The sequence below is a fragment of the Nansenia antarctica genome (assembly GCF_963989245.1).
Source record: "Nansenia antarctica genome assembly, chromosome: 1".
Lineage (NCBI taxonomy): Eukaryota > Metazoa > Chordata > Actinopteri > Argentiniformes > Microstomatidae > Nansenia > Nansenia antarctica.
The window spans coordinates 99,972,297-99,998,538 of record NC_137674.1 but is presented as its reverse complement, the minus strand read 5'-3'; the positions used below and the strand labels follow the sequence as shown (position 1 = coordinate 99,998,538).

Genomic DNA, 26,242 nt, shown 5'->3' with positions numbered 1-26,242 from the left:
CTATAACCTGTAATACTTGTCATATCTATAACCTGTAATACTTGTCATATCTATAACCTGTAATATTTGTCATATCTATAACCTGTAATACTTGTCATACCTATAATCTGTAATACTTGTCATATCTATAACCTGTAATACTTTACATGATGTGTAATACTGGACATACACAGGACGTGTAATACAGTACAGTACATACCTGTAATACAGCAGATGACATTTCTATTTTACAGTACATGGGTATTTGCTGAGATATTTGACAGTAAAGAAAACCAATACTGTGACTGTCGACACACAGACAATGTTTTCAGACAGTATCTTTCACATGATATACTGTACAACGCTTATGAGCTGTAAAGATATTCTTTATCAGAAGTCTCCTATTTAGTTACCCTGTAGTCCCTCGTAAGGAAGCTGTGTGGTGAATGAGATGGTTTGGTGCTCAACACTAGATGAATGTACTTTCAGTGTGGCCTCTCGGAGCGTGAGATAGATTCATATAAACAGTGTTTTCCTTACTACAGAGCGTGTGAGCCGCCTCTTTAACTGCGAAAGTTAGACTCCGTAGTAGAAAAGAACAATTCATAACTTCAAGAATCCTATGCCATTCAGTCCTATGCTATCCAGTTAGACACTATTTTGTAGTGTTGCCGAAAATGCAAGCAGAAAAATAATATCCATTTAGTATGTACACGTCATCTTCAATATGAAGATTGATTTAAAGCGGAAGTACAGTCATCTAGTTGTTTAGATGTCTATAAATATCTTTTTTGTTTGTGTTTTGGACATCTGCATTTCACCATACAGTATGATGCAGTGCTTTGGCTATGGCCTCTTTATAAAGCTGCCAAATAAAGAGTTGTATCTCTTCTTTTTTGTAACTTGACCAGACTATCTGCGTTGGCAAGCGAACCAAAGCACTTGCTCTTGTGGGTGTCCTGTCCCTTAGCGTGGAAACAGGAGTGATGGTAGTGAACCAGATCTAAATGTTAATTGCTCTGTTGCAGAATCTTCTTTTTTTATCTTTATCTTCCACCTCTAGCCTCAGCGTGTCTGTTTCCTATAGGTTCATCATGACTTCTTCTGTGGTGCCAGCTCCCTGCTTGGCCGTGTCTCTGAGTGGTGGTGGTGGTGGTGGCGGCGCCCCCTCTGGTCAGGCGATGGAAGTAGGCGACTGGGCCATCTGGCCTGTCATAGACTGGACACTGGTCAGGATCTTCTTCTGGTGTCCGGCCAGCGTCACTCCTATCCTCAACAGGTCCCTGAGGAGAACCAAGTGAACATGGTGAAGGTGTAGTAGGGACGCATGAACGCTTTGGCTTTGGCCTAAGATGGACTCTCTCTTTCTTTCTCTCTCTCTCTCTCTGTCTACCTCATCTAAAGACACACACACGCACGTGCGCACACGCGGCACGCATGCACACACACACACAAACACACACACACACACACACACACACACACAGCTGCAATAATCAACACAATGGGGCTGGCAGCCTCACCCAACCACAGGGTTTTAATAAAGCAAGTTGTTGAAATGCAGAGGAAAAAACAAAAGGCTTGGAGCAAACACACACGCACACACATACACACACACACACACACACACACACACACACACTGAGGATGAGGATGGGCAGGTACTCACTCTGTGGTGATCTGGGCCACCAGGGGTAAGGAGGTGAATCCGGAGCCCAGGAAGGTGTCTCTATACTGGGTCATCTTGATGGCTGCCAGCCAGTCCTCTACGGAGGTACAGGTGGTGAAGTCTGGGATGGACGGGTCCAGCAGGGGCTGAGAAGGCCTGGGGGGGTCAGAGAGGAGAGGAGAGAGCGAATGAAACAGGTTAGGTTAGAGGGGAAACGAGAAGAGAGGAGAGGAGAGAGTGAATGAAACAGGTTAGGTTAGAGGGGAAAAGAGAAGAGAAGAGAAGAGAGAGTGAATGAAACAGGTTAGGTTAGAGGGGAAAAGAGAAGAGAAGAGAAGAGAGAGTGAATGAAACAGGTTAGGTTAGAGGGGAAAAGAGAAGAGAAGAGAGAGTGAATGAAACAGGTTAGGTTAGAGGGGAAAAGAGAAGAGAAGAGAAGAGAGAGTGAATGAAACAGGTTAGGTTAGAGGGGAAAAGAGAAGAGAAGAGAAGAGAGAGTGAATGAAACAGGTTAGGTTAGAGGGGAGAAGAGAAGAGAAGAGAAGAGAGAGTGAATGAAACAGGTTAGGTTAGAGGGGAGAAGAGAAGAGAAGAGAAGAGAGAGTGAATGAAACAGGTTAGGTTAGAGGGGAAAAGAGAAGAGAAGAGAAGAGAGAGTGAATGAAACAGGTTAGGTTAGAGGGGAAAAGAGAAGAGAAGAGAAGAGAGAGTGAATGAAACAGGTTAGGTTAGAGGGGAAAAGAGAAGAGAAGAGAAGAGAGAGAGAACGAAACAGGTTAGGTTAGAGGGGAAAAGAGAAGAGAAGAGAAGAGAGAGTGAACGAAACAGGTTAGGTTAGAGGGGAAAAGAGAAGAGAAGAGAAGAGAGAGTGAATGAAACAGGTTAGGTTAGAGGGGAGAAGAGAAGAGAAGAGAAGAGAAGAGAGAGTGAATGAAACAGGTTAGGTTAGAGGGGAAAAGAGAAGAGAAGAGAGGAGAGAGTGAATGAAACAGGTTAGGTTAGAGGGGAAAAGAGAAGAGAAGAGAAGAGAGAGTGAATGAAACAGGTTAGGTTAGAGGGGAAAAGAGAAGAGAAGAGAAGAGAGAGTGAATGAAACAGGTTAGGTTAGAGGGGAAAAGAGAAGAGAAGAGAAGAGAGAGTGAATGAAACAGGTTAGGTTAGAGGGGAAAAGAGAAGAGAAGAGAGGAGAGAGTGAATGAAACAGGTTAGGTTAGAGGGGAAAAGAGAAGAGAAGAGAAGAGAGAGTGAATGAAACAGGTTAGGTTAGAGGGGAAAAGAGAAGAGAAGAGAAGAGAGAGTGAATGAAACAGGTTAGGTTAGAGGGGAAAAGAGAAGAGAAGAGAAGAGAGAGTGAATGAAACAGGTTAGGTTAGAGGGGAGAAGAGAAGAGAAGAGAAGAGAGAGTGAATGAAACAGGTTAGGTTAGAGGGGAAAAGAGAAGAGAAGAGAAGAGAAGAGAGAGTGAATGAAACAGGTTAGGTTAGAGGGGAAAAGAGAAGAGAAGAGAAGAGAGAGTGAATGAAACAGGTTAGGTTAGGGACAGAGAATAGCAACAGAGAAGCCTGCAGAAATTGTTTGAAAGTAATTGGGTAAGTACCGTGTATGTTTGTTTGTGTGTGTGTGTGTGTGTGTGTGTGTGTGTGTGTGCATACGCCTCATGCCTACAGTACAGGGTCCATGCCTCCACTCACACTGCAGTGATGCTGGCCGCAGCTTTGAGGCTGGTGGGGTTGCGGATCATCTTGTCCAGGGTGTTGACGATGTCGGTGAACTTGGGCCGGGCGTTCCGGTCCTTCTGCCAGCAGTCCAACATCAGCTGGTGGAGCGCCGTGGGACAGTCCATAGGAGCCGGCAGCCTGTAGTCCTGCTCAATGGCATTGATCACCTGGAGGGGAGAGAGGGAGGAGAGGGGGAGGAGAGGAGAGAGGGAGGAGAGGGGAAGGAGAGCGGGGTGAGGAGAGGAGACGAGAGAGGGAGGAGAGTGAGAGAGGGACAAGAGGAGAGGAGAGAAGGATTAGAAGTGAGAAAGAGGATATGTCCTTCTGCCAGCGGAGGGATGAAAAAAGAGAGGATGAGTAAGACTGGCAAGATAAAGAATCAAGCTATATATAGATTGAGCGAAAGTTCAATCTATTCTGAACTTTCGGTGAACCCTGCTTTACATTTGCATTTACCTTCCTGGCATTTAGGAGACACCTTTATCCAAAGCGACTTACAACGAATGTGTCTAAGTAAGTCTATCTATTCAACAGTCATCATAAGAAAAAGTAAGCTATGCTAAGACCAGGGGCCATTGGCAGTCATAATGCTAGAAGAAGGAAGAATAAACCAAGAAGTATTGGCATCTCACAGAGTAACTGGAGTGTGATAGGTGGTCAGCACTGATTTATACTCAAGCTACATAAGCCAGCTTACATTGGAGTTGGGAAAATATTTTTTTACTGTATATACTGTACTGTATGTACACATATATACTTTTTGTGAATAAAACTGTCTTACTAGTCCTGCTATCCTGTTTTAATGATGGTTGTTATATTAAATCCAATCCATCTATTTCTATGATTCTAGTATTCATCAGTCGGTAGCTCTTTCCAGCCATTCCTCTGGTGGTTAGCTAGCTGGAGCTCCACTCCAGAGACCGCAGCTGATAAACGCTTTCAAAGAAAGGGAAGATCTGATGGAGTTTCGATTGATCCTAGATATCATGTTTAATGAGAGAGAGAATGGGAAGGGGGAGGAGGTTGCAACCGACAGCTGTCAATCCTGTCAATCCTCTGTCACAAACAGCAACCAGCTTCCCTTCCTGGGAGGGCTGTGGTGTGATTGCTTGTAGGAAAACTGGAAGAGACAGGGAGAATTTAATGAAGTGCAGCTATCTAGAGCACACACACACGCATGCACGCACACGCACGCACGCACTCGCACACAGACACACACACAGACACACACACACACAGACACACACAGACACACACACAGAGACACACACAGACACACACACACCCCTATTCCACCCTGATTGCAGCGGCTTGCAGGCAGAAGAGTGGCAGGCAGGCAGGCGGGCGGGCGGGCCGGTGGGCCTGCGGGAGAGCAGCTGTCTGAGGCTCGTCTCCCTGGGAGATCTCGTTAGAGGCTGGGGCAGAACTGGTGCAAACGAGGAAGCACGCTGTCAACACTAATCTCATTTACCTGTGATCCCCTGTCATCACTAGTTGGGTTACACCCAGGACTACAGAGCAGGGATGGTTTCAGCCTGCTATAGTATAGGGTGGGCTGGTAGAAATAATAGGTGGGCGGTAGGTAGCCCAAGAGGTGAGAGAAGGGGACTAGTCGCCCGAAGGTACAACGCCGTCGGAAAGTATTCAAACCTCTTCACTTTTCCCACATTTCGTCCCGTGATAGACTCCATTTAAAATGGATTCAATTAAAAGAATCTGCCGTCAATCCACACACAATACCCCAGGATGACAAAGCGAAAACAGGTTTTTTGACATTTCTGTACATTAATTAAAATCTAAATACAGAAATACTTCATGTACATAAGTATTCATATGCCTTTGCTATGGCACTCTTAAAATGAGCTAAAATGCAAAAATGTCATCAACAAATCACCCAATAAGTTGAATTGAATCCATCTTAATGCAAGGATAATAGTTCATGTAATTTTGGAATTAATATCTTTTTCATATAATAATTAATAATTTTGCCATTTAGCAGACGCCTTTATCCAAAGCGACTTACAATTACGAATTACAGGGACATTCCCCCTGGAGTAACTGAGGGCTAAATGCCTTACTCAAGGGCACACTAGTAGTGGTGTGGTTTCAGGCGGGATTTGAACTCACAACCTTCTGATCACAAGTCCAACTCACTATCCACTAGACCACCACTACCCCCATATAGGTCTCTGATTTGCATAGTAATCAATGACACACTGTGTAGACTTCAACTTCAGTATTGATTTAGGTGGCTTTGCCCCAGTGTTGAATCTTCTTCACAGGTTCTGGTCTAGCAAAGAATAACACAAGGGTGACCGCCCTGTTTCTTCAAGCTCTTCTCATCGTCAAGGTTACAGTTGGGTAGGCGTACCTGCCTGGCTGTTCCCACGTAATGAAATCCACAATCAAGGAGCTTAACTACCAATGGGACACAGGTGAAATAGTTGTCTGCGTGGATCTTGTAGTTCTGACCTTTTGGAAGTGTGGGAGGCGAGCTTCATCGCAAACATCACCTGACAATCCATGTTCAGATTCCGTCCACATTGCCTTAGTTCTTAATGCTGCTGAATCTTTGGCGTAGCACACTAAGGCACATGCCGTATCATTGCAAGGTCCCTGGTTTGATTCCAGCCATTGACCATGTCCTGCACGTCGGTCTCCTCTCTCTCACCCATCCTTCCTGTCAATCTCTACTGTCCCCCTCCATCCCAATAAAGCAGAAATGCCCTACAAACATATTGAACAAATGCTGCTGCCCTTGAAAGGAATCATCATCTCATCCATGGAGTTGTACACTTCTGGTACCACCTGTAAGGAATTTCTCTCTGAATGAATCAAGCCACGGTCTGAGTTTGTCCTTCTTTTCTGTCTCCGACACTGTCAAGTTGTTTACAAAATGTAATGATGTCAACAGAGATTGGAATCTGTTGCGTGGCATCACATCAGATACGGGTGTACCGCGTGTCTGTGTCCCAGTACATACGGACTCCACCCTTTTGCCTTAGGCCCATCTTCAGGTACACGCCAATCACTTACTCAATTTCCTTTGTATTGGTGTTTATTGATGTTCAATTCTTTTAAAAGCTGTACTCATTTGTGGCTTTTGTCAGAGCCTGAATCATGTCTTCTGACACAAACCTCTGACACAAACTACAAAGTACTACACAAAGTACTACAAAGTACTCAGTACTCAGTACAGTGGTGTGTGGAGGGAAACAGCATCATTGGTGAAACTGTGGTACAGGGTTAACCTAACAATGCATCAACACACTTTACTGTACACCATGAAACACACAAACACTCTTTGATCTTAGAGAGACCCTGAATATAACCAGACAATAGTTACTGCTACAGTATCTATGATCATCAGTGTTACAGTAGATCCTCTGTATCTCTCTATCTTCCCCTCCTTGAGGAGAGAAGAAGAGAGGAGAGACACACACAGGAGATATTGAAATGGAGCCTACAGTGTGTGTGTGTGTGTGTGTGTGTATACAAATAACATTGAATAAATATAAACATTTTGGGGGACAGGTAGCTGCGTAACACTCACATCCTGGTTGCTCATGTCCCAGTACGGCCTCTCGCCGAATGACATCACTTCCCACATGACGATGCCGTAGCTCCACACGTCACTGGCCGAAGTGAACTTCCTGTAGGCGATGGCCTCTGGCGCCGTCCACCTCACGGGGATCTTTCCCCCCTAAGGGAGGAAGAGGAGGAGAGGAAGAGGAGAAGAGGAAGAGAGAGAGAGGAAGAGGGGAGAGGAAGAGGATGAGAGGAAGAGGAAGAGGAGCGAGGGCAGGGGAGAGAGGAAGAGGAGAGAGGAGAGAGGAAGAGTGGAAGAGGAGAGAGGGCAGGGGAGAGAGGAAGAGGAGAGAGGAGAGAGGAAGAGAGGAAGAGGAGAGAGGAGAGAAACACACAGTGATGGAGAGTTAATTATTAATTACTTATTTAGTCATTGGCTATGTATTTCTAATGATTTAATGATGTATCTATTAATGAATGAGTTTATTGACTGATTCATTCAATCATTCATATGCAGTGAGATATGAATGACCATAGAATTAGTGCCTTCTGCACCGATATGAAAAATAGACACAAACAGACTCCATTATATCAGAAGCACAAGTCAGTTGTTGACTGAAGAATGATACTGCAGGGGAGGCTGGTGGAGGTGGAAATGGGAGGATGGGCTCATTGTAACACACGTGTTTGATACCGTCCTTCCATTTCTGCCTCCACCAGCCTCCCCTGCTGGATGAATGAGGCTCGAGCTGACAACACACACATTTCACATGGAGATGAACTGTACTCAGGATCTAAAACATGACTAAACATGGCTTAGAGCGAAGCTTTCTGTCCTTTATTTCCAACAGCATTCAGTCAGCACTCTCTCTCTCTCTCTCTCTCCCTCCCTCTCTCCCTCTCTCTCTCTCTCTCTCTCTCTCTACCTCCCTCCCTCCCTCTCTCCCTCTCTCTCTCTCTCCCTCTCCCTCTCCCTCTCTCCCTCTCTCTCTCTCTCTCTCTGCTAAGCTGACATTCAGAATAGATGAACAGAAGTTACAGCATTAAGGGCAGCAATAATCCTTTCTCTCTTCTAAAGTAACACTGCTGTAATGGCTGGCTGCTCTGCAGTGTTCGGGCTGCAATAATCAACACTATGGGGCTGACAGCCTCCACAGCCAAACCACAGGGTTTTAATAACGCAAGTTGTTGAAATGCAGAGGAAAAAACAAAAGGCTTGGTGCAGACGGAGACACACAGGCATGCACACACAAACACACACACACACACAAACCACAAACCCACATACTGTACACACACACACACACACACACACACACACACACGCCCACTGCATATAATGAAACCAGTCGGCTCTCTCTCTCCCTAATAGAATGAGGAAGAAAAAGATTCCCCAGGGGGAGAAACAGAACATTGCTAGCGTTGAGAAAAATAAATAAACCACAGCAGACTGGTGCTCTTGTCTGCAATTGTGCTGGATCTAAAACCAATGTGGATTTTAAAGAGTTGACAGCATTAGTCAAGAAAGCCCAGGAGTGTGTGCGTGTGTGTGCGCACTAGATATCTGGTAGGAACTGGAGAAACATGCAGCGGAGGGAGAATAGACTTTGAAGTCTAGAGGTTGGGTAGGGAGTCTGGAGGCTAGGTAGGGAGACTGGGTAGGGAGGCTGGAGGCTGGGTAGGGAGGCTGGGTAGGGAGGCTAGAGACTGGGTAGGGAGGCTGGGTAGGGAGGCTGGAGGCTAGGTAGGGAGACTGGGTAGGGAGGCAGGAGGCTGAAGACTGGGTAGGGAGGCAGGAGGCTGGGTAGGGAGGCTGAAGACTGGGTAGAGAGGCTGGAGGCTGGGTAGGGAGGCTGGGTAGGGAGGCTAGAGGCTGGGTAGAGAGACTGGGTAGGGAGGCTGGAGGCTGGGTAGGGAGGCTGGGTAGGGAGGCTGGGTAGGGAGGCTGGAGGCTGGGTAGGGAGGCTGGGTAGGGAGGCTGGAGGCTAGGTAGGGAGACTGGGTAGGGAGGCTGGAGGCTAGGTAGGGAGGCTGGAGGCTAGGTAGGGAGGCTGGAGACTAGATAGGGAGACTGGAGGATTGATTGTGTGATTGACTGATCATTATCTGATCATACACAACAGTCACAACCTCCGCTGCATTTCTCCATCTCTCTCTCTCTCCCTCCCTCCCTCTCTCCCTCCCTCCCTCTCTCCCTCCCTCCCTCTCTCCCTCCCTCCCTCTCTCCCTCCCTCCCTCTCTCTCTCTCTCTCTTTCTCCCTCTCCCTCATCTCATTTCCCCCTGTGTCTATTTTCTTCTCTCCCCGCCATCACAAACACAAACACACGCACACGCACGCACGCACGCACGCACGCACGCACGCACGCACGCACACACACACACACACACACACACACACACACACACACACACACACACACACACACACACACACACACACACACACACACACACACACACACATTTACATAGTGTGAGCTCATATATCTGCCACAGCAAATCATAAATAGTAATATGAAGCCTAACCAAATTACTTTGTTTTTCCCATCTTCACAGATGAATTAGACTATTACAATAATATGACGGAGGGAAGATGAAAAATTCATTTCAAGTCAGCCGTCATAATTTGGTTTATGATCGTGGAGAAATAGCTTAAAGACCTTATTCAGTAAAACCCAGCCCCAGGGATAGTGTCATGGCTTGTACCATCTCACCATCTTGTTTTCATAGAACAGTTAAACCCAAATCAATATGGCCGCTCTCCACCTAGGAAGCACTGGACCAGTTCTGCCAATTTTAGAAAGGCTGAGATGAAAGATTAAAGAGGATAACGTTGGGGGTAAACGCGAATGTTCTGTGCAATATTTACATTCTAGGAAGAGCCTGTCTTATGCTTTCTACCCCCAGCAGCCTCCCCTGATGTTAGAACACAGGACACTGACTGAGACTGAGAACACTGCTCACACTGGCAGATGTGGCAATCAGATCAAATGAGGCACACTAGCTACTCACTAGTAAACTAGTGAAGGTGGCATCTGATGTGATGGTGTAGGAGGGTTTTAGACAGATAGATGGGTAGATAGATAGATAGATAGATAGATAGATAGATAGATTGATATATGGATGGATGGATGGATGGATGGATGGATGAATTAATGGATGGGTGGATGATGGATGGATGGATGGATGAATTAATGGATGGATGGATGAATTAATGGATGGATGGATGGATGAATTAATGGATGGATGGATGGATGAATCAATAGATGGATGGATGGATGGATGGATGGATGGATGAATTCATGAATGGATGGATGAATAAATAGATGGATGGACAGATAGATAGATGATCTACTATGGTATGTACTCACCAGCGAGCTGGTATACGTGGGGTCAGATGTGTCGTCCTGTAGGTATCGTGACAGGCCGAAGTCGGACACCTTACACACCAGGTTGCTGTTGACCAGGATGTTGCGTGCGGCCAGGTCACGGTGTACGTAGTTCATCTCTGACAGGTACTTCATGCCCGAGGCGATGCCACGCAGCATGCCCACCAGCTGGATCACAGCAAACTGCCCGTCATTCTGCTGGGGGGGAGGGGCAAGGAGGAAATGATGTCACAAAGGAGGACTGGTGGTGCGTTCAGAAGCTGTAGGAAACTCAGGGGGTACGGGTTTCCCGAACGGGAAATAACTAACACTAGACTAGACCGATCCTCCAAGTCAGAGTTCCAAGTGGGAAAGTCAGACCAGTATGATTATACGAGAGTTTACGAGTTGTCGCCTTTCCTTCTCGTCAGAGAACAGAAACTGATTTCGACAGTAAATGGTAAACATGTCGACAGTATTCATGACTTTCTGCACAATTTCAACATATTTCATAGTTAACAACCACATGTGTATGTATAATGTATGTTTGTCGTTGGTTAACAGTCATTAGGACTGTTCAATTGCAAAGGAAATCTAATTGGTTGGATCACAGCAAACCGCATGGATATATACTGCAGCATGACAGCAGACGCTTGAGAAAATAATGCTTTTCATGATATCTCTAAAACGTCATAACAATGTAGAAATACACAAAGTAAAGAAAGTAGCCTACAGTATAATCGTACAGGAAAGGAAAAAGGAACAACTAAAACCTTCTTGCATATGTGACACAGTCTGATCATTTGGTCCGCATGTCGGCCACCACTCAAAATGTTCAGACCTTTCTTTTGAAACACGGAACTACGTTTCAACGCTGTTGAGAATCACAACACAAACTCGCTAGTCAAGCCAAAATACTGCAAGACAACGGATTCGGTGAGTAATCCCCACTGCTACCTAGCTTCCTGCTTGACTTTAACACTACTTTACATTGTTAGCAGGCTCACAAAACAAGCTGTGTTAGTTGACTTGCGATGTGTCATTGATTTTCAACAACACAGAAATGTAATTACATTTTTCGGATGCCGACATGAGGACCAAAATGATCACATATTCTACTAATTTGCTCTGAAATAATCTCAGATTTGTCAAGGAAATAAAAGACTATCTAGTGTCATCGTTTTGTATGCTGTTTCCAGAGGAGGCTGGTGGAGGTAGAAACCAGAGGACGGACTCATTGTAATGCATGGAATGAGAAATGGTATGAATCACGTGTATGGTACCATTGCTCATTCCATCCCATGCATTACAATGAGCTCATCCTCTGATTTCCACCTCCACCAGCCTCCCCTGGCTGTCTCTAATTCCGGTTCAGTGATAGAGCATTGAGAACAACACTGGTTTACACTGCAGTGTGTAAACACGCCATCCTTCATTGACATTATAAATGCTTCAGTTGACTTGGACAGCTCTGCCTAGGGAGTGTTTGTGTGTCTCTAAATCCCTCTGGTTGATCCATGCCTTTGATGCTTCTCTCTCTCTCTCTCTGCCCCCTAATCCTCAGCTTGGCTTTTAAACACACACGCACACGTACATGCACACGCACACGCAAACACACACACACACACACACACACATACACACACACACACACACACACACACGCACACCACAAACCCTATCCCATGATGCACTGCGGGCACAGCCCACCTGTCACATCCTGTGCCAGCAACATCGGCTACGGTGTGTGTGTGTGTGTGTGTGTGTGTGTGTGTGTACGTACGCCAGCAATAAGGACCAATGCCAGGTGAGAAAAACAACCCAGGAATCGATGGCCGGGGGTGCAGGAGAGGAAGAGAGAGGGAGAGAGGGAGAGAGATATAGAGAGAGAGGGGGAGAGCGAGAGAGATATATATAGAGAGAGAGGGAGAGGGGAAAGTCAAGTGTGGTGGCTTTAGAGGTGGTGCATGCAGGGAAAGCCGACTTCAAAGGGGTGTTTGTTTAAAGCCGTGGTCGGTCGGTGGGTCGGTGGGTCGACGGGACGGTCGGCGGTTTTGAAAGGAGCACAAGATCAAAGGGAGGTGGAGATTGAGAGAACTGGCCCGTGTATTGATTAGGTCTTCTGGTTCCAGAGAGGGGAAAGGGAGGAAGAGAGGGAAGAAAAAGAGAGACAGAGAGAGACAGAGAGAGAGAGAGAGAGAAATAGAAGAGAAAGGAAGAGAGAGAGACAGAGAGAGAGAGAGAGAAATAGAAGAGAAAGGAAGAGAGAGAGACAGAGAGAGAGAGAGAGAGAGAGAGAGAGAGAGAGAGAGAGAGAGAGAGAGAGAGAGAGGAGTCTGGCTAGGCAGTTGGAAACTGGCCACTGTCGAAAACCTACCAACTCGGCCTCGTTTCTGTGGAACACTTCCATTGAACATGAATGTCATGCATTACATTAAAGACTCCAAAGGGTTATGGATAAACATACTCGGAGTGTGCCAGAGACACTTGGAGCCAAGCCACCAGTGATATGTTCTGCCTGGCTGGAGGGAGGTCTGTACATAGTCAACACCTATCAGCTCTGTCTCTATACTGTCTACTATAGGACTACAGCAGGGGAGGCTGGTGGAGGTAGAAAACCGGTGGAGGACGGGGCTCATTGTAATGCACAGAACAGAATGAGGAACCGTATCAAACACTGCATGGAACGGAATGAGGAACAGTATCAAACCTGTGGGATTTGAGGTCATTCCTCATTCCATTCCATACGGTCGATTTCTACCTGCACTAGTCTCCCCTCATAGGTCTACTGTACATACATGTATGTACAGGCCTACTGTATAGGAGTTGGCTGAAGCACGTACAGTTCTGGAGCGGGCCAGGAACACTATCAGAACTGTTCAGCAGCCTCCGGGTCTCCGACAGTGTTCTGTAGAACACTTCTATAAATCACATACATAAACAACCTAAAGGTTTGTCGATAAACATATTCACATTCACACTTCCAAGCTCCCGGTTATTAGAAGTGTGTTCCCCTTCCTCCTCCAGCGAGCGGTAAATCTCCACAGACCTTAATCCTTGAGCCAACTAATCTCAATAATCATACTTCATTGTTTGTCAGAGGCTGTCAAATTAGCCATAAAAGCTTCAGCTGATCGATCAATAAGATTGATGGGCCAAACCCCACAATGCTCTCACAGCTAAACCGAGAGTTTGATATGATAGAGATGGATGCTGCTGTGGTGGCGGCTTCCGTGCCTAGCTGTCTGTGCTATGTTGCTAACACCTATCCAGACCTATCAGAGTGCTAGCTGTTGCTACATTGCTAACACCTACCCAGACCTATTAGAGTGCTAGCTGTCGCTACATTGCCTAACAGCTATCCAGACCTATCAGATCGGTGAAGAGGAGAATGCAAGGGCAGATGGAATGGAATGCAGCCATGACGACTACTGAAAATATCAATCATATGTAACAAACGAAATGGCCAAGAATCTCTCTCTTTCTCTCCCTCTCTCTCTCTCTCTCTCTCTCTCTCTCTCTCTCTCTCTCTACAAGTACACTCTCTCTCTTACTCTGAGGAAGGAGTCGAGGGCTCCGTTCTCCATGAACTCTGTGATGATCATGACCGGCCGACCCTTGGTGACCACGCCCTCCAACCGGATGATGTTGGGGTGGTCAAACTGGCCCATGATGGACGCCTCGGACAGGAAGTCCCGCCTCTGCTTCTCCGAGTAGCCCGTCTTCAGCGTCTTGATGGCCACGCCCAGCTCTCTCTTCCCCGCAGGCTTCAGGCGGCCTTTATACACCTCCCCGAACTCACCTGGGGAGAAATGGAAAATGGAGGAGGATACACCTTCGTCACAAAACCATCTGTTACCATGTGACTTACCTCTATATAATTACCTCTACATCATATTATCTGTCAAAACCCACCAGTAGGGGGAGACACCTGTTATAGTATTCACCTACCTGAACTAACCTGGAGAGGAAAGACAGGATTGCCAACCGTCATGCAAACCCGGGGGTGTGGGCGGAGGCGGAAACCGGAGGACGGACTCATTGTAATGCATGGAACGTGCTTGATACCATTCCTCATTCCATGCCATGCATTACAATGAGCCCGTCCTCCTACTTAAGAAATGATCCACTAAAACGCCAACATAACAATATATCGTGACACATACTGCACCATGATATAGTACCTAATATGACACGTAAGCTCTCTGCGATGCCCCTGTATCACGGCGCAAAGCCCTAGGGTCACAGGTCGAGTTCCCTGATGTCAAAGCCCCATCCAGCCAGCCAGGCAGAGAGGCAGAGAGGATGGGGGTGGATGCGTGGATGGGGCTCCTCTGCTGAACGCATGAATATGTCAAGTCAAGTAAAAAAGTAAATGTCCCCTCTCTAGGCAGATAAGATCAGTATGAATTATGGATGAGTGGATGGAGTCTGGTTACAATATTCTCACTTCTCTCTGGGCACACACACACACACTGCTAAAGTTGCCCTCTAAAAAGACTGGAGCTTTCTGAGCTTTAATAGCATAGTGTGAGAGAGGGGAGGGGGTGAGAGGGGGGGGGAGAAAGAGACAGAGAGAGTGAGCGAGAGAGCAAGAGAAAGAGAGAGGGAGGGAAAGAGAGGAAGAGAGAGAGAGAGAGAGAGAGAGAGAGAGAGAGAGAGAGAGAGAGAGAGAGAGAGAGAGAGAGAGAGCGTGGAAGAGTTAAGAGACAGTGACGGAGATGGAGGAGAGTGGTGTTTGGTGTTTAGAAACAGAATAGCACAGGTACTATCGGATGACTCGCTCGCTTCCCCGTCCTGTCGCTCATCCAGATCCAGGCTTGGGACCAGGGTAGGGAAGTCAAGGTGAACAGCAGAAGACACTCACAGCTGCCGTGGTAACAGAGAGCCGCAATCTGTCGTACTGTATTATATCATGCTCCAGGGTCTCGCGTTATTCAATATCAACCTGCTGCTTCCCTCTCCATCACCTTTTTCCACTTCTTCCTCCTCCTCTCTTCCCCCTCTCTCTCACCGTCCTCAGTTTTTATCGTTCCTCTCACCCTCGTCTAGCTGTTGCCTTCACTCTCCTCTACCCTGTTCTATCTCTCCTCTACCCCTCTTCTTTTTACCCCTTTCAACTTTTTTGAAAAATAGCTCTTTTCTGAGCTCTTCTCTCTCCCGTCTGTCTCTCCTCTCCTGAGAGTGAGAGTGAGTGAGTGAGAGAGTGAGTGAGAGAGAGAGAGTGAGAGAGAGAGAGAGAGAGAGAGAGAGGCCTTGGAGAGTACTTTATTCAAGCCACTGAGAATGGATCTCATCCAGGAAGTACAATAATAGGGAGAGAACAAGAATTTCACATTCATATCAAGCTGTTATTATTGTTCCATTGACAGACACTGAAGTGGACTTAAGCAATCAATTCAGACTTCTCCAGGTGAAAGACACCAGAGAGCTTAGCTAGGCTAACTGCTCAATGGCAGCCTACTGTAACAGGCTGGTACTACTATCAACTGAACACACCTCTTCTCTCTCCCATCTGTCTCTCCTCTCCTCTCCCCACTCTTCCCTCTGTCCCTCTCCCCGTCGTCCTGCTGGATGTACATACCTGCGCCGATCACTTCCTCGATCTTCACACAGGACACGTCGATCTCCTTGGCGAACTCTCTGACCGCCTCGTTGGGGTCTTCGTAGGTGAAGGGGTCGATGTAGATCTTGACCCCCGGTGACCCCGAGAAGTGGGTGGGGCATCCCATGGGGGAGGGGCAGTTGGACATGTCAGGACGCAGAGTGAGTTCTGGAGAGATGGAGAGAGAGAGAAAGAGATACAGTGTGTCTCTGAGTGAAATGTTCTGAAGATGGACAGAGCAAGAACGGAGGAGTGGGGTAAGAGGGCAAGGAGGAGAGGAGGAGAATGATACATGTGTCACCACTATGTGGGTGCACAGTGTGTGTGTGTGTGTGTGTGTGTGTGTGTGTGTGTGTGTGTGTGTGTGCACTCCTCTTCTCTGTTTGTCTGTCTAACAGATGTAGACTCTCCACACACTACAGTAATCTATGAAAGGTAATTTCCTTCCATTCTCTCGCCCACCTCCTGGAAGCTGAGCGTAAGCTGATCAAAAACGACACAATATTATATTACCCCCGGCCCCTCTGAACAGAACATAGGTATGAGTCACTGAATATCAGGGCTGGGGATTTGAGTGTTGCCATCGAGTGCTACGGCTAAATGAGAAACACAGAATAAGTGAGTGTGGGGGTGTGTGTGTGTGTGTGTGAGAGATAGAGAGAGAGTGAGTGAGTGTGTGTGAGCAAGAGAGAGAGAGAGAAAAAATGTATGTGTGTGTGTGTATGTGAGAGTGAGTGAGTGAGTGTGTGAGCGAGATAGAGTGAGTGTGTGTGATGACAAGAGGGAGAGAGCGAGAGAGAATGTGTGTGTGTGTGTGTGTGTGTGTGTGTGTGTGTGTGTGTGTGTGTGTGTGTGTGTGTGTGTGTGTACGACTGCTAAGCTAATCATGTGTGTGAAGACATGACTGTGTGTGTGTCGTGTCGTCCCAGAGTGGCTCTGCAGTCCCGGTAATGAGATCTGAGACGGGGGGCAGAGTGAGACAGTAGAACCACTGCCTCCACGACGCCCCATGTGATCACACCTAACAACGCATCGCCTTCACACTGAGTGATGGATGTCTGTGTTTGGACAGCGGCATCATTATTTCACTGAAGTGTGTTGTTCCTGTGAGAGTGCTGTGTGTTGTTCTTGTGAGAGTGCTGTGTGTTGTTCTTGTGAGAGTGCTGTGTGTTGTTTGCTAAGCTGAGAGGGATAATCAGAGTGCGTCGTCGTCTCACCTCAAAGCGAAAGAGAAGAAGAATGCCCCCCCCCCCTCCCCCGGTAACTGAGGAAAATATTGACATCAAAATGAAAATACTTTCGACAGTAATCAGCAGGAGAGTAAACCTTCGCTGTCGAAAGACGGCGGTGTACAGCATGTTAAACTGTGTCTGTCTGTCTGTCTGTCTGTCTGTCTGTCCTGTGGTCTACATTTGAGAGAGACCAGAGTCTGTCTGTCTGTTTGACTTTCTGCGTGTCTATCTGGGTGTCTGGGTGTCTGTCTGTCTGTCTGTCTATGTCTGTCTCTCTGTCTGTCTGTCTGTCTGTCTATGTCTGTCTCTCTGTCTGTCTGTCTGTCTGTCTGTCTGTCTCTCTGTCTGATGCATCAACATCACATCAACACTAACAATGCTTCACCATCCCACTGAGAGATGAATGTGTGTGTTTGAAGAGCGATGCTTCTATTTCATTAAAGTGTGTTTTTCTGTGAGAGTGCTGTGTTGGGAATAATCAGAGTGCTTCGTCTCACCTCAAAGCGAAAGAGAAGAATGCCCCCCCACGCCGGGTAACCAAGGAAAATACTGACATCAAAATAAAGTACTTTTGACAGTAATCAGCAGGAGAGAAATTGACAATTTCATTTTTTTTCAAAGACAGTGGTCTACAGCCCATGTTAAACGTCCCCCTGTGTCTGTCTGCCTGCCTGTCTGTCTATCTATCAGTCTGTCTGTCTGTCTGTGTCTGTCTGTCTGTCTGTCTATATCTGTCTCTCTGTCTGTCTGTCTGTCTGTCTGTCTCTCTGTCTGTCTGTCTGTCAGTCTGTCTATGTCTGTCTCTCCGTCTGTCTGTCTGTCTGTCTGTTCTCTCTGTCTGTCTATGTCTGTCTCTCCGTCTGTCTGTCTGTCTCTCTGTCTGTCTATGTCTGTCTCTCCGTCTGTCTGTCTGTCTCTCTGTCTGTCTATGTCTGTCTCTCCGTCTGTCTGTCTGTCTGTCTGTCTGTCCTGTGGTATACATGTGAAAGAGAGCAGGGTCTGCTCTCGTCGGAGCAGCAGGCTCATTCTGACTCAGTCCTAATTGGTTTGAACCAGGGCTCGGAGTCTCTAATAGACAACACACTGCATATCCACACACACACTCCAACCAGAGGGTTTAGTGCAGCGCTAGGGAACGGGGGGGAGAAAAAAGAGAAACAGCTCTACATCCCATAATTAGTTTCTGTCTTGGCAACCGGCACTGACAGACAGACATTCAGGCCTAACCATTCCGTAATAAGCATTGCTGTACACCGTCCAAATCTCTTCACACCACATGGGCAGAATCGAGCCAATTTTTACCGCAACATTTTTATGACTTGTTTGAATAGCGGTCTGTTCCAGCTTTTATCATTCCCTGTCGCACACGACTACTTTATTACGGGGAGGACAGATATGAGTAGATGCATGTTGACATGCTATTCCTCCTGATCTGCCTGTCGAATGTCTGTCCAATAAAATGTCTTTCTGATAGAATGTCTGTCAATAATGACAGTATAGTGATGTAATCCTTATTGTGAGAGAGAGAGAGTGAGTGAGTGAGTGAGTGAGTGAGTGAGAGAGAGAGAGGCCTTGGAGAGTACTTTATTCAAGCCACTGAGAATGGATCTCATCCAGGAAGTACAATATAGGGAGAGAACAAGAATTTTTCCCATTCATATCAAAATGTTATTATTGTTCCATTGACAGACACTGAAGAGGACTCAAGCAATCAATTCAGACTTCTCCAGGTGAAAGACACCAGAGAGCTTAGCTACGCTAACTGCTCAATGGCAGCCTACTGTAGCAGGCTGGTACTACATCAACTGAACACACCTATCAGCTCGGAATTAGAACGCTGAATTATCATAGAACTGGTAGCTATGAGCCTCTGGGGAAATCAACCTTTAATTGGTGTAGATCAGGGATGCAGATTTGTGTGTGTGTGTGTGTGTGTGTGTGTGTGTGTGTGGGTGTGTGTGTGTGTGTGTGTGTGTGTGTGTGTGTGTGTGTGTGGGATGAGGGGGAGGCAGGCTGCCTCAGCGTAGGTCAGGCCTTTGGGGTCGTTGGCGGTGGAGGCAGTTCGAGTCGATTGATCATCTCCAATATGCGTCGACCCCATATTTCCCCAACCGCTGCCCTGATGGTGGGAGGATGAGGGAGATGGCGTGTGTGAGAGGTCAGGGCGTCAGGGCTGTGGTGGAAGCAGCTGATTGGCGGCCTGTTATCACGTATTGATCACCTCAGCTCTGAAAAAACGCTGCAACTTCCTCTAACTCTGCTGCTATTCCCTAACCAGGGCAGGAAGCATGCCAGAAGGAGAGAGAGTGAGTGAGTGAGAGAGAGAGAGTGAGTGAGTGAGAGAGAGAGAGAGAGAGAGCTCTGGTGTTACGTAAGGGATCCACTATGGGGAGGATGAAGAAGTGTTTGCTTACCTCTGCCTGTACTATAGTGCTGGAGTTTGTCGCTGTAAATGGTCTCCTTCATGTACGCTCTCTTCCTGCAACAAGAAGCAGAAAAAGATCATAGAGCAATTTTCATTTTATTTTCGGTGGGTGAGTTTGTGTACGTGTGATTGTGATTGTGTGTGTGTGTGTCTGTGTGTGTGTGTGTGGTGTAGTGTGGGTGCATGCGTGCGAGTGGTGGTGTTGGTGTGGGTGTGCGTCTGTGTGAGTGTGCATAATGCCTTTTGTGTGTGTGTGTGTGTGTTTGTGCGTGCGTGTGTATAGTGCTCTGTGTGTGTGTATGTGTGTGTTTGTTCGTGCGTGAGTGTGTATAGTGCTCTGTGTCTGTGTGTGTGTGTGTGTGTGCGTGCGTGTGTGCGTGCGTGCGTGCGTGCGTGCGTGCGTGTTACCTGCTGCACACGATTGAGATGGCCACCAGGGAGACCAGGAAGACAACGGCTGCAGCAGCAGAGCCCGCTATCAGAGGAAGCTGCTCCCTCAGCTCCGACTTGTACTCATCTGAGGGAGACACGGAGGGGGGGGAGAAGGAGGGGGGAAGAGGAGAGGAGAGGAGAGGAGAGGAGAGGAGAGGGGTGGTGAGGAGAGGAGAGAAACATACGTATACCGCACAGTGGTTTTGGGACATCTCGGAGTTGAAGTTCTGCTGGTTCATGTGTTCCTATTGATTTGATTTTATCACCACACACGCGCACACACACGCGCACACACGCGCGCACACACACACACACACACACTCACACACACTGAGCCTACCATCTGTTAGGGTTTGGAAGAACATCTTTGTGCTGTATTTGCCGAAGCCTGCCACCGTCCTGGCACGGACCTGTACCACATACATGGTGCCTGGCCTCAGGACCTCCAGACGGGCTGTGTTGGTCTGGCTCCGCACCACAGAGGAGTTAAACTCCAACTGGCCCTAGAGAGAGAGAGAGGGATGGGGGAAGGGAGAGAGAGAGAGGAATTGAGAGGTAGAGGGAGAGAAGGGAGAGAGAGAGAGAAATAGAGAGGTAGAGGGTGAGGGAGAGAGAAAGCGAGAGAGAGAGAAAGAGAGAGTGAGGCAGAGAAAGAGACAGAGATACAGAGAGAGGTAGAGGGGGCGGGAGAGGGAGAGAGAGACAGAGAAAGAGAGAGAGAGATAGAGGAGGATGGAAAAGAGGAGAAAAAGAGATGGAGAACATCTGTTTATCAAGCAAAGGAAGAGAGAGCGGACTTGTGGTCTCGCTAATGGAAGCTCTAACCTTCCTATATCGGGAGAGAAACATTGAGGAGTAATGACAGGATAAGCAACCTCATTCCTGAAATAGAGCTGCCTCTTCAACCCTGAGACCTCCTCTTCATCCCTGATATGTAGAGTAACTGCCTCTTCAGCTATACGACCTCTTCGCTGATACGTACAGTAACTGCCTCCCTCTTCAGCCATAAAACCTCATCCCTGAGATAGAGCTGCCTCTTCAGCCATACAACCTCATCTTGCCCTCCTCTCCGGCCTTATACGTATATACAATAGCTGCCCCCCCCCGCACTGCGCCCCCCCTCCTGTGCCCCGGTCCAGGGAAGCATTAGGACAGTAGCTATCCGCGCCCCATTCCCCCCCCCCAGCTATGCCTCGCAGCTGTGTGATTCAGTGCAATCAAATAATAACAGGGTTTTCCGTAGGATTTTTAAACAGCGTAGCGCTGGATTGCAAGATCAAAACCTGACTAGCTAGTTTATTCATGTCAAAATGCAAAAAATTGCAATGCTGCTAAAACGCTGAATTCACTGGGGAACATAACACAAAGCTTTCACTTTCACTGTCATTTTTTAGCAACGATGTCATTAATTAATTAATTCGCCTTGAAATGTTTACATAGTGGCGTCGGCAAGTTCACACCGTGAAACATTCTTTGGGGAGAACCCTGAATAACAAACACTCTACTCAGTAAATTCACTCCCACTACTAAGTTCCAGGTTTCAGTCGTTGTTGTTCCAGGCTGTGCCTAATAGCCTGAGGACAAGGTTAGGTGTGTAGCTGTCTACTCACCCTGCCCGAGTCCAGGGAAACATTAGATATGGGGGACTTAGAGAACCAGCCATTCCTTAATTACCCACTTCTGCTTATCTCTTGCCTCCAGAAACAACCAATGAACCGCCCTGTACCCCTCTCTCCCAGTCCTATCGCCCAGAACCCTCCAGGCCTTCCTCCCCTGGAGGTAACCCAGAAACTCCCAGAACCTTCCCCACCCAAACACCCCAAGGAGACAGGATTAGCAGACAGGACTAGGAGACACTCTAAGGGACAAGGCTAGGAGAGAGGCTCGGAGAGAGGCTAGGAGACACGGCTAGGAGACACGGCTAGGAGGCACGGCTAGGGGACAAGGCTAGGAGAGAGTCTAGGAGGGAGGCTAGGAGACAAGACTAGGAGGCACGGCTAGGGGACATGGCTAGTAGAGAGGCTAGGAGACAAGACTAGGAGACACAGCTAGGGGACAAAGCTAGGAGAGAGGCTAGGAGACACAGCTAGGGGTCAAGGCTAGGAGAGAGGCTAGGAGACACAGCTAGGGGACAAGGCTAGGGGACAAGGCTAGGAGAGAGCCTAGGAGACAAGACTAGGAGACAAGACTAGGAGACACAGCTAGGGGACATGGCTAGGAGAAAGGCTAGGAGACAAGACTAGGAGACACAGCTAGGGGACAAGGCTAGGAGAGAGGCTAGGAGACAAGACTAGGAGACAAGACTAGGAGACACAGCTAGGGGACATGGCTAGGAGAAAGGCTAGGAGACAAGACTAGGAGACACAGCTAGGGGACAAGGCTAGGAGAGAGGCTAGGAGACAAGACTAGGAGGCACAGCTAGGGGACAAGGCTAGGAGAGAGGCTAGGAGAGAGGCTAGGAGACACAGCTAGGGGACAAGGCTAGGGGACAAGGCTAGGAGAGAGCCTAGGAGACAAGACTAGGAGACAAGACTGGGAGACACAGCTAGGGGACAAGGCTAGGAGAGAGGCTAGGAGAGAGGCTAGGAGACACAGCTAGGAGACAAGACTAGGAGGCACGGCTAGGAGAGAGGCTCGGAGAGAGGCTCGGAGAGAGGCTAGGAGACACGGCTAGGAGGCACGGCTAGGAGACAAGACTAGGAGGCACGGCTAAGAGAGAGGCTAGGAGACAAGACTAGGAGACAAGACTAGGAGACAAGACTAGGAGACACAGCTAGGGGACCAGGCTAGGAGAGAGGCTAGGAGACAAGGCTAGGAGACAAGACTAGGAGACAAGACTAGGAGACACAGCTAGGGGACAAGGCTAGGAGAGAGGCTATGAGACAAGACTAGGAGACAAGACTAGGAGACACAGCTAGGGGACATGGCTAGGAGAAAGGCTAGGAGACAAGACTAGGAGACACAGCTAGGGGACAAGGCTAGGAGAGAGGCTAGGAGAGAGGCTAGGAGACACAGCTAGGGGACAAGGCTAGGAGAGAGGCTAGGAGAGAAGACTAGGAGGCACGGCTAGGGGACAAGGCTAGGAGAGAGGCTAGGAGAGAGGCTAGGAGAGAGGCTAGGAGACACAGCTAGGGGACAAGGCTAGGGGACAAGGCTAGGAGAGAGCCTAGGAGACAAGACTAGGAGACAAGACTGGGAGACACAGCTAGGGGACAAGGCTAGGAGAGAGGCTAGGAGACACAGCTAGGGGACAAGGCTAGGGGACAAGGCTAGGAGAGAGCCTAGGAGACAAGACTAGGAGACAAGACTAGGAGACACAGATAGGGGACAAGGCTAGGAGAGAGGCTAGGAGAGAGGCTAGGAGACAAGACTAGGAGGCACGGCTAGGGGACATGGCTAGGAGAGAGGCTAGGAGACAAGACTAGGAGACAAGACTAGGAGACACAGCTAGGGGACATGGCTAGGAGAGAGGCTAGGAGACAAGACTAGGAGACACAGCTAGGGGACAAGGCTAGGAGAGAGGCTAGGAGAGAGGCTAGGAGACACAGCTAGGGGACAAGGTTAGGAGAGAGGCTAGGAGACAGGACTAGGGGACAAGACTAGGAGACAGTATCACACGGGGGACTGAGGCTAGCTTCTCCTACATCGTGTGACACCGACTGTTGACCTTATCAGTGTACTGTCCCATCGGGAAGCCCAGCGCTTTCTCATTGTCTGCGCTCATTTAAAAAGAATAGGAAGAGAAAGTAGAAGGGAGTGGAGGAGAGGAAAGAAGATGAGAGGAGAGAAAGACCTTCAGTAGAATAGAGATGACCTTATCTCTCTATTCAGTAACCAGTCAGAGTGAGCCCGGCCCTATCCAGAATGTAAACCACCCAGAGCGACTGGACAAGCATTAGAGGGTTCAGCTGGGGAAATGGCATTTAACACAGAGAAAGGTGGTGTGTGTGCGTGTGTGTTTGTCTGTGTGTGCGAGTGCGTGTGTTTGCACATGCACGTCACACTGCCGTGCACACAACAAAAGCACAAACACAGACAGACAAATTGGAAAATAAATAATTGCTGTCCTGCTATTAAAAGCGCCCCTCTGTCAAATTGCTAGTTGTCTTGAAAACACTAACAAGCCCATATACTGAACTCAACTGCACCCATTAGAGAACACTTCATTGAATGAGTGTGACAAACGTTCTTTTAAATGTTTTCTCAAAAGTGGAACATTATGGAACCCTTAATAACAGGCTGTCACTGATCACCACGACAACAACAAAGTCATCAGAGGACAGAGTGGGTTTGGAATGAAGTGCCTGTTCCTGTGCAACAACAACCACTTTCCATTTGACCGTGTGTGTGTGTGTGTGTTTGTGTGTGTGTGTGTGTGTGTGTGTGTGTGTGTGTGTGTGTGTGTGTGTGTGTGTGTGTGCGTGTGTGTGTGTGTGTGTTGGACCGCAGACGTGGTGACAGGTACGACAGGATGGAAGGACAGAAGCTTGTTGTAATGCATGGACTGGAATTAGGAATGGTATCTAAAACTCATCTGTTTCCATATGTGACACATTCTAATGCTTTGGTCCTCATATCAGCAACCAATCAAAATGTTCCGACTTTTCTTTTGAAACATGGAACTAAGTTTCAATGTTGTTGAGAATCACAACACAAACTCGCTAGTCAAGGCAAAATACTGCAACGCAATGGATTCGGTGAGTAATCCCCACTGCTACCTAGTTAACTATATAACACTACTTTACATTGTTAGCAGGCTCACAAAACAAGCTGTGTTAGCTGACTAGCGATGTGTCATTGATCTTCAACAATGCGGAAATGTATTCAAATTTTTCGAAAGAAAAGTTTGATCATTACATTGGATCCCGATATGAGGACCAAAGCATTAGAACATGTCACATGATATGATGTATGAATGATGTGCAAGGTTAACAACCTGCTGCTGAACAAGTCAAAGACCCAGGAAATCATCGTGGACTTCAGGAGGAAAAAATCTGAGATCCAGCCCCTGCTCATCGACGGAGAGAGCGTGGAGAGAGTCTCAACCCTCCGATTCCTGGGGGTGCACATACAGGATGACCTGTCCTGGAAGAACAACACAGCAGCCACCATCAAGAAGGCACAACAGCGGCTCTACTTCCTGAGAGTCCTCAGGAAGGAACACAACAAGCAGGAGATACTGGTGGCCTTCTACCGCGGCGTAGTGGAGAGCATCCTCACCTACGGCATCTGCAACTGGTTCTCCAGCTGCACAACCGCGGAGAGAAATGCGCTACAGAGAGTCGTGAGAACAGCCCAGAAGATCACCGGCGCCCCCCTCCCCTCTCTGGAAGAGCTGTACAACACAGGCTGTCTCAGGAAGGCCTCTAAGATCTCCAGAGACCCAACCCACCCTGGGTACGAACACTTTGCCCGGCTGCCCTCGAAAAGGCGGTACAGGACCATGGCCGCAAGGACAAACAGACTGAAGCACAGCTTCTACCCCAGGGCCATCCAGGCCCTGAACACAGCAAATACCTAGGTTCTGGGCCCTGGACAGTCTGGACGGATTGATGGCAGCTGCTGGATTGAAAAAATCAGGTGTAGTGCTGAGGCACAAATATGTACATTTCAAGCCAGCAAACTGCGACACTTTAAATGAATGTGCAATAACACTATGTGCAATATGACAACCCTAGTCGTCTTATCTGTACAGTATAGTATAGTGGATAGTGTACATAGCCTTTATTTATGTAAACCAGCTCCTTTCCCTTCTTGTTTTTTTAGTGTTTTTTTTTTCTTTCCTAGCACCAGGGGAGCCACCACTCCCAAATGTCGTTGTTTGGTACCTGTACTATAGCAATGACAATAAAGACCATTCATTCATGTGTTTGATACCATTCCTCATTCCGTCCCATGCATTACAATGAGCCACATCATCACCGTTAAAGGCCTCTCTCCTCAGTGTCGCCACATCTTTCTCCACAGAGTTGCCAGATCACAGGAGGCACAGTGCTTTCTACATTGTCTCCACTGTTTAACACTAGAACAGAACAGCCGTGCCTATTTTTGTGCCTACTATAAGAGCCGCCTCGGGGGTCAAATGACCATAGTCTTTCAAATGGGAGGCTGCTACTACTTACACACAAAGACCCCTAGTTGGCGCGCCTCGTAAATTAGCCTGCCTCCTACACAGAAACAACTGCAAGTCTGAAATCATGACATTTGATCAGGTGCAAAGATATCCATTTGTTTTTACTCACATGGTCAAATGACCCACCCATGGCTGTTCTAGTGTTAACAAGA

The 26,242-nt window shown here is 47.7% G+C and overlaps 1 protein-coding gene across 1 annotated transcript in view; it reads right to left on the bottom strand.

The window, feature by feature from the left end:
* Window positions 1-1,153: 1,153 nt before the first annotated feature.
* The window catches only part of ephb1 (EPH receptor B1), a gene marked incomplete at both ends in the record, with an annotated part of 111,669 nt that continues 86,580 nt past the window's right edge, over window positions 1,154-26,242 (bottom strand). Inside the window, 10 exons of the mRNA XM_080544317.1 lie at window positions 1,154-1,262; window positions 1,649-1,804; window positions 3,340-3,533; window positions 6,920-7,069; window positions 10,267-10,482; window positions 13,818-14,065; window positions 15,848-16,036; window positions 19,515-19,579; window positions 19,934-20,042; window positions 20,298-20,460. Of these exons, the coding sequence (XP_080400443.1) occupies window positions 1,154-1,262; window positions 1,649-1,804; window positions 3,340-3,533; window positions 6,920-7,069; window positions 10,267-10,482; window positions 13,818-14,065; window positions 15,848-16,036; window positions 19,515-19,579; window positions 19,934-20,042; window positions 20,298-20,460 (1,599 nt within the window). The remainder of the gene's footprint in view (window positions 1,263-1,648; window positions 1,805-3,339; window positions 3,534-6,919; window positions 7,070-10,266; window positions 10,483-13,817; window positions 14,066-15,847; window positions 16,037-19,514; window positions 19,580-19,933; window positions 20,043-20,297; window positions 20,461-26,242) is intronic.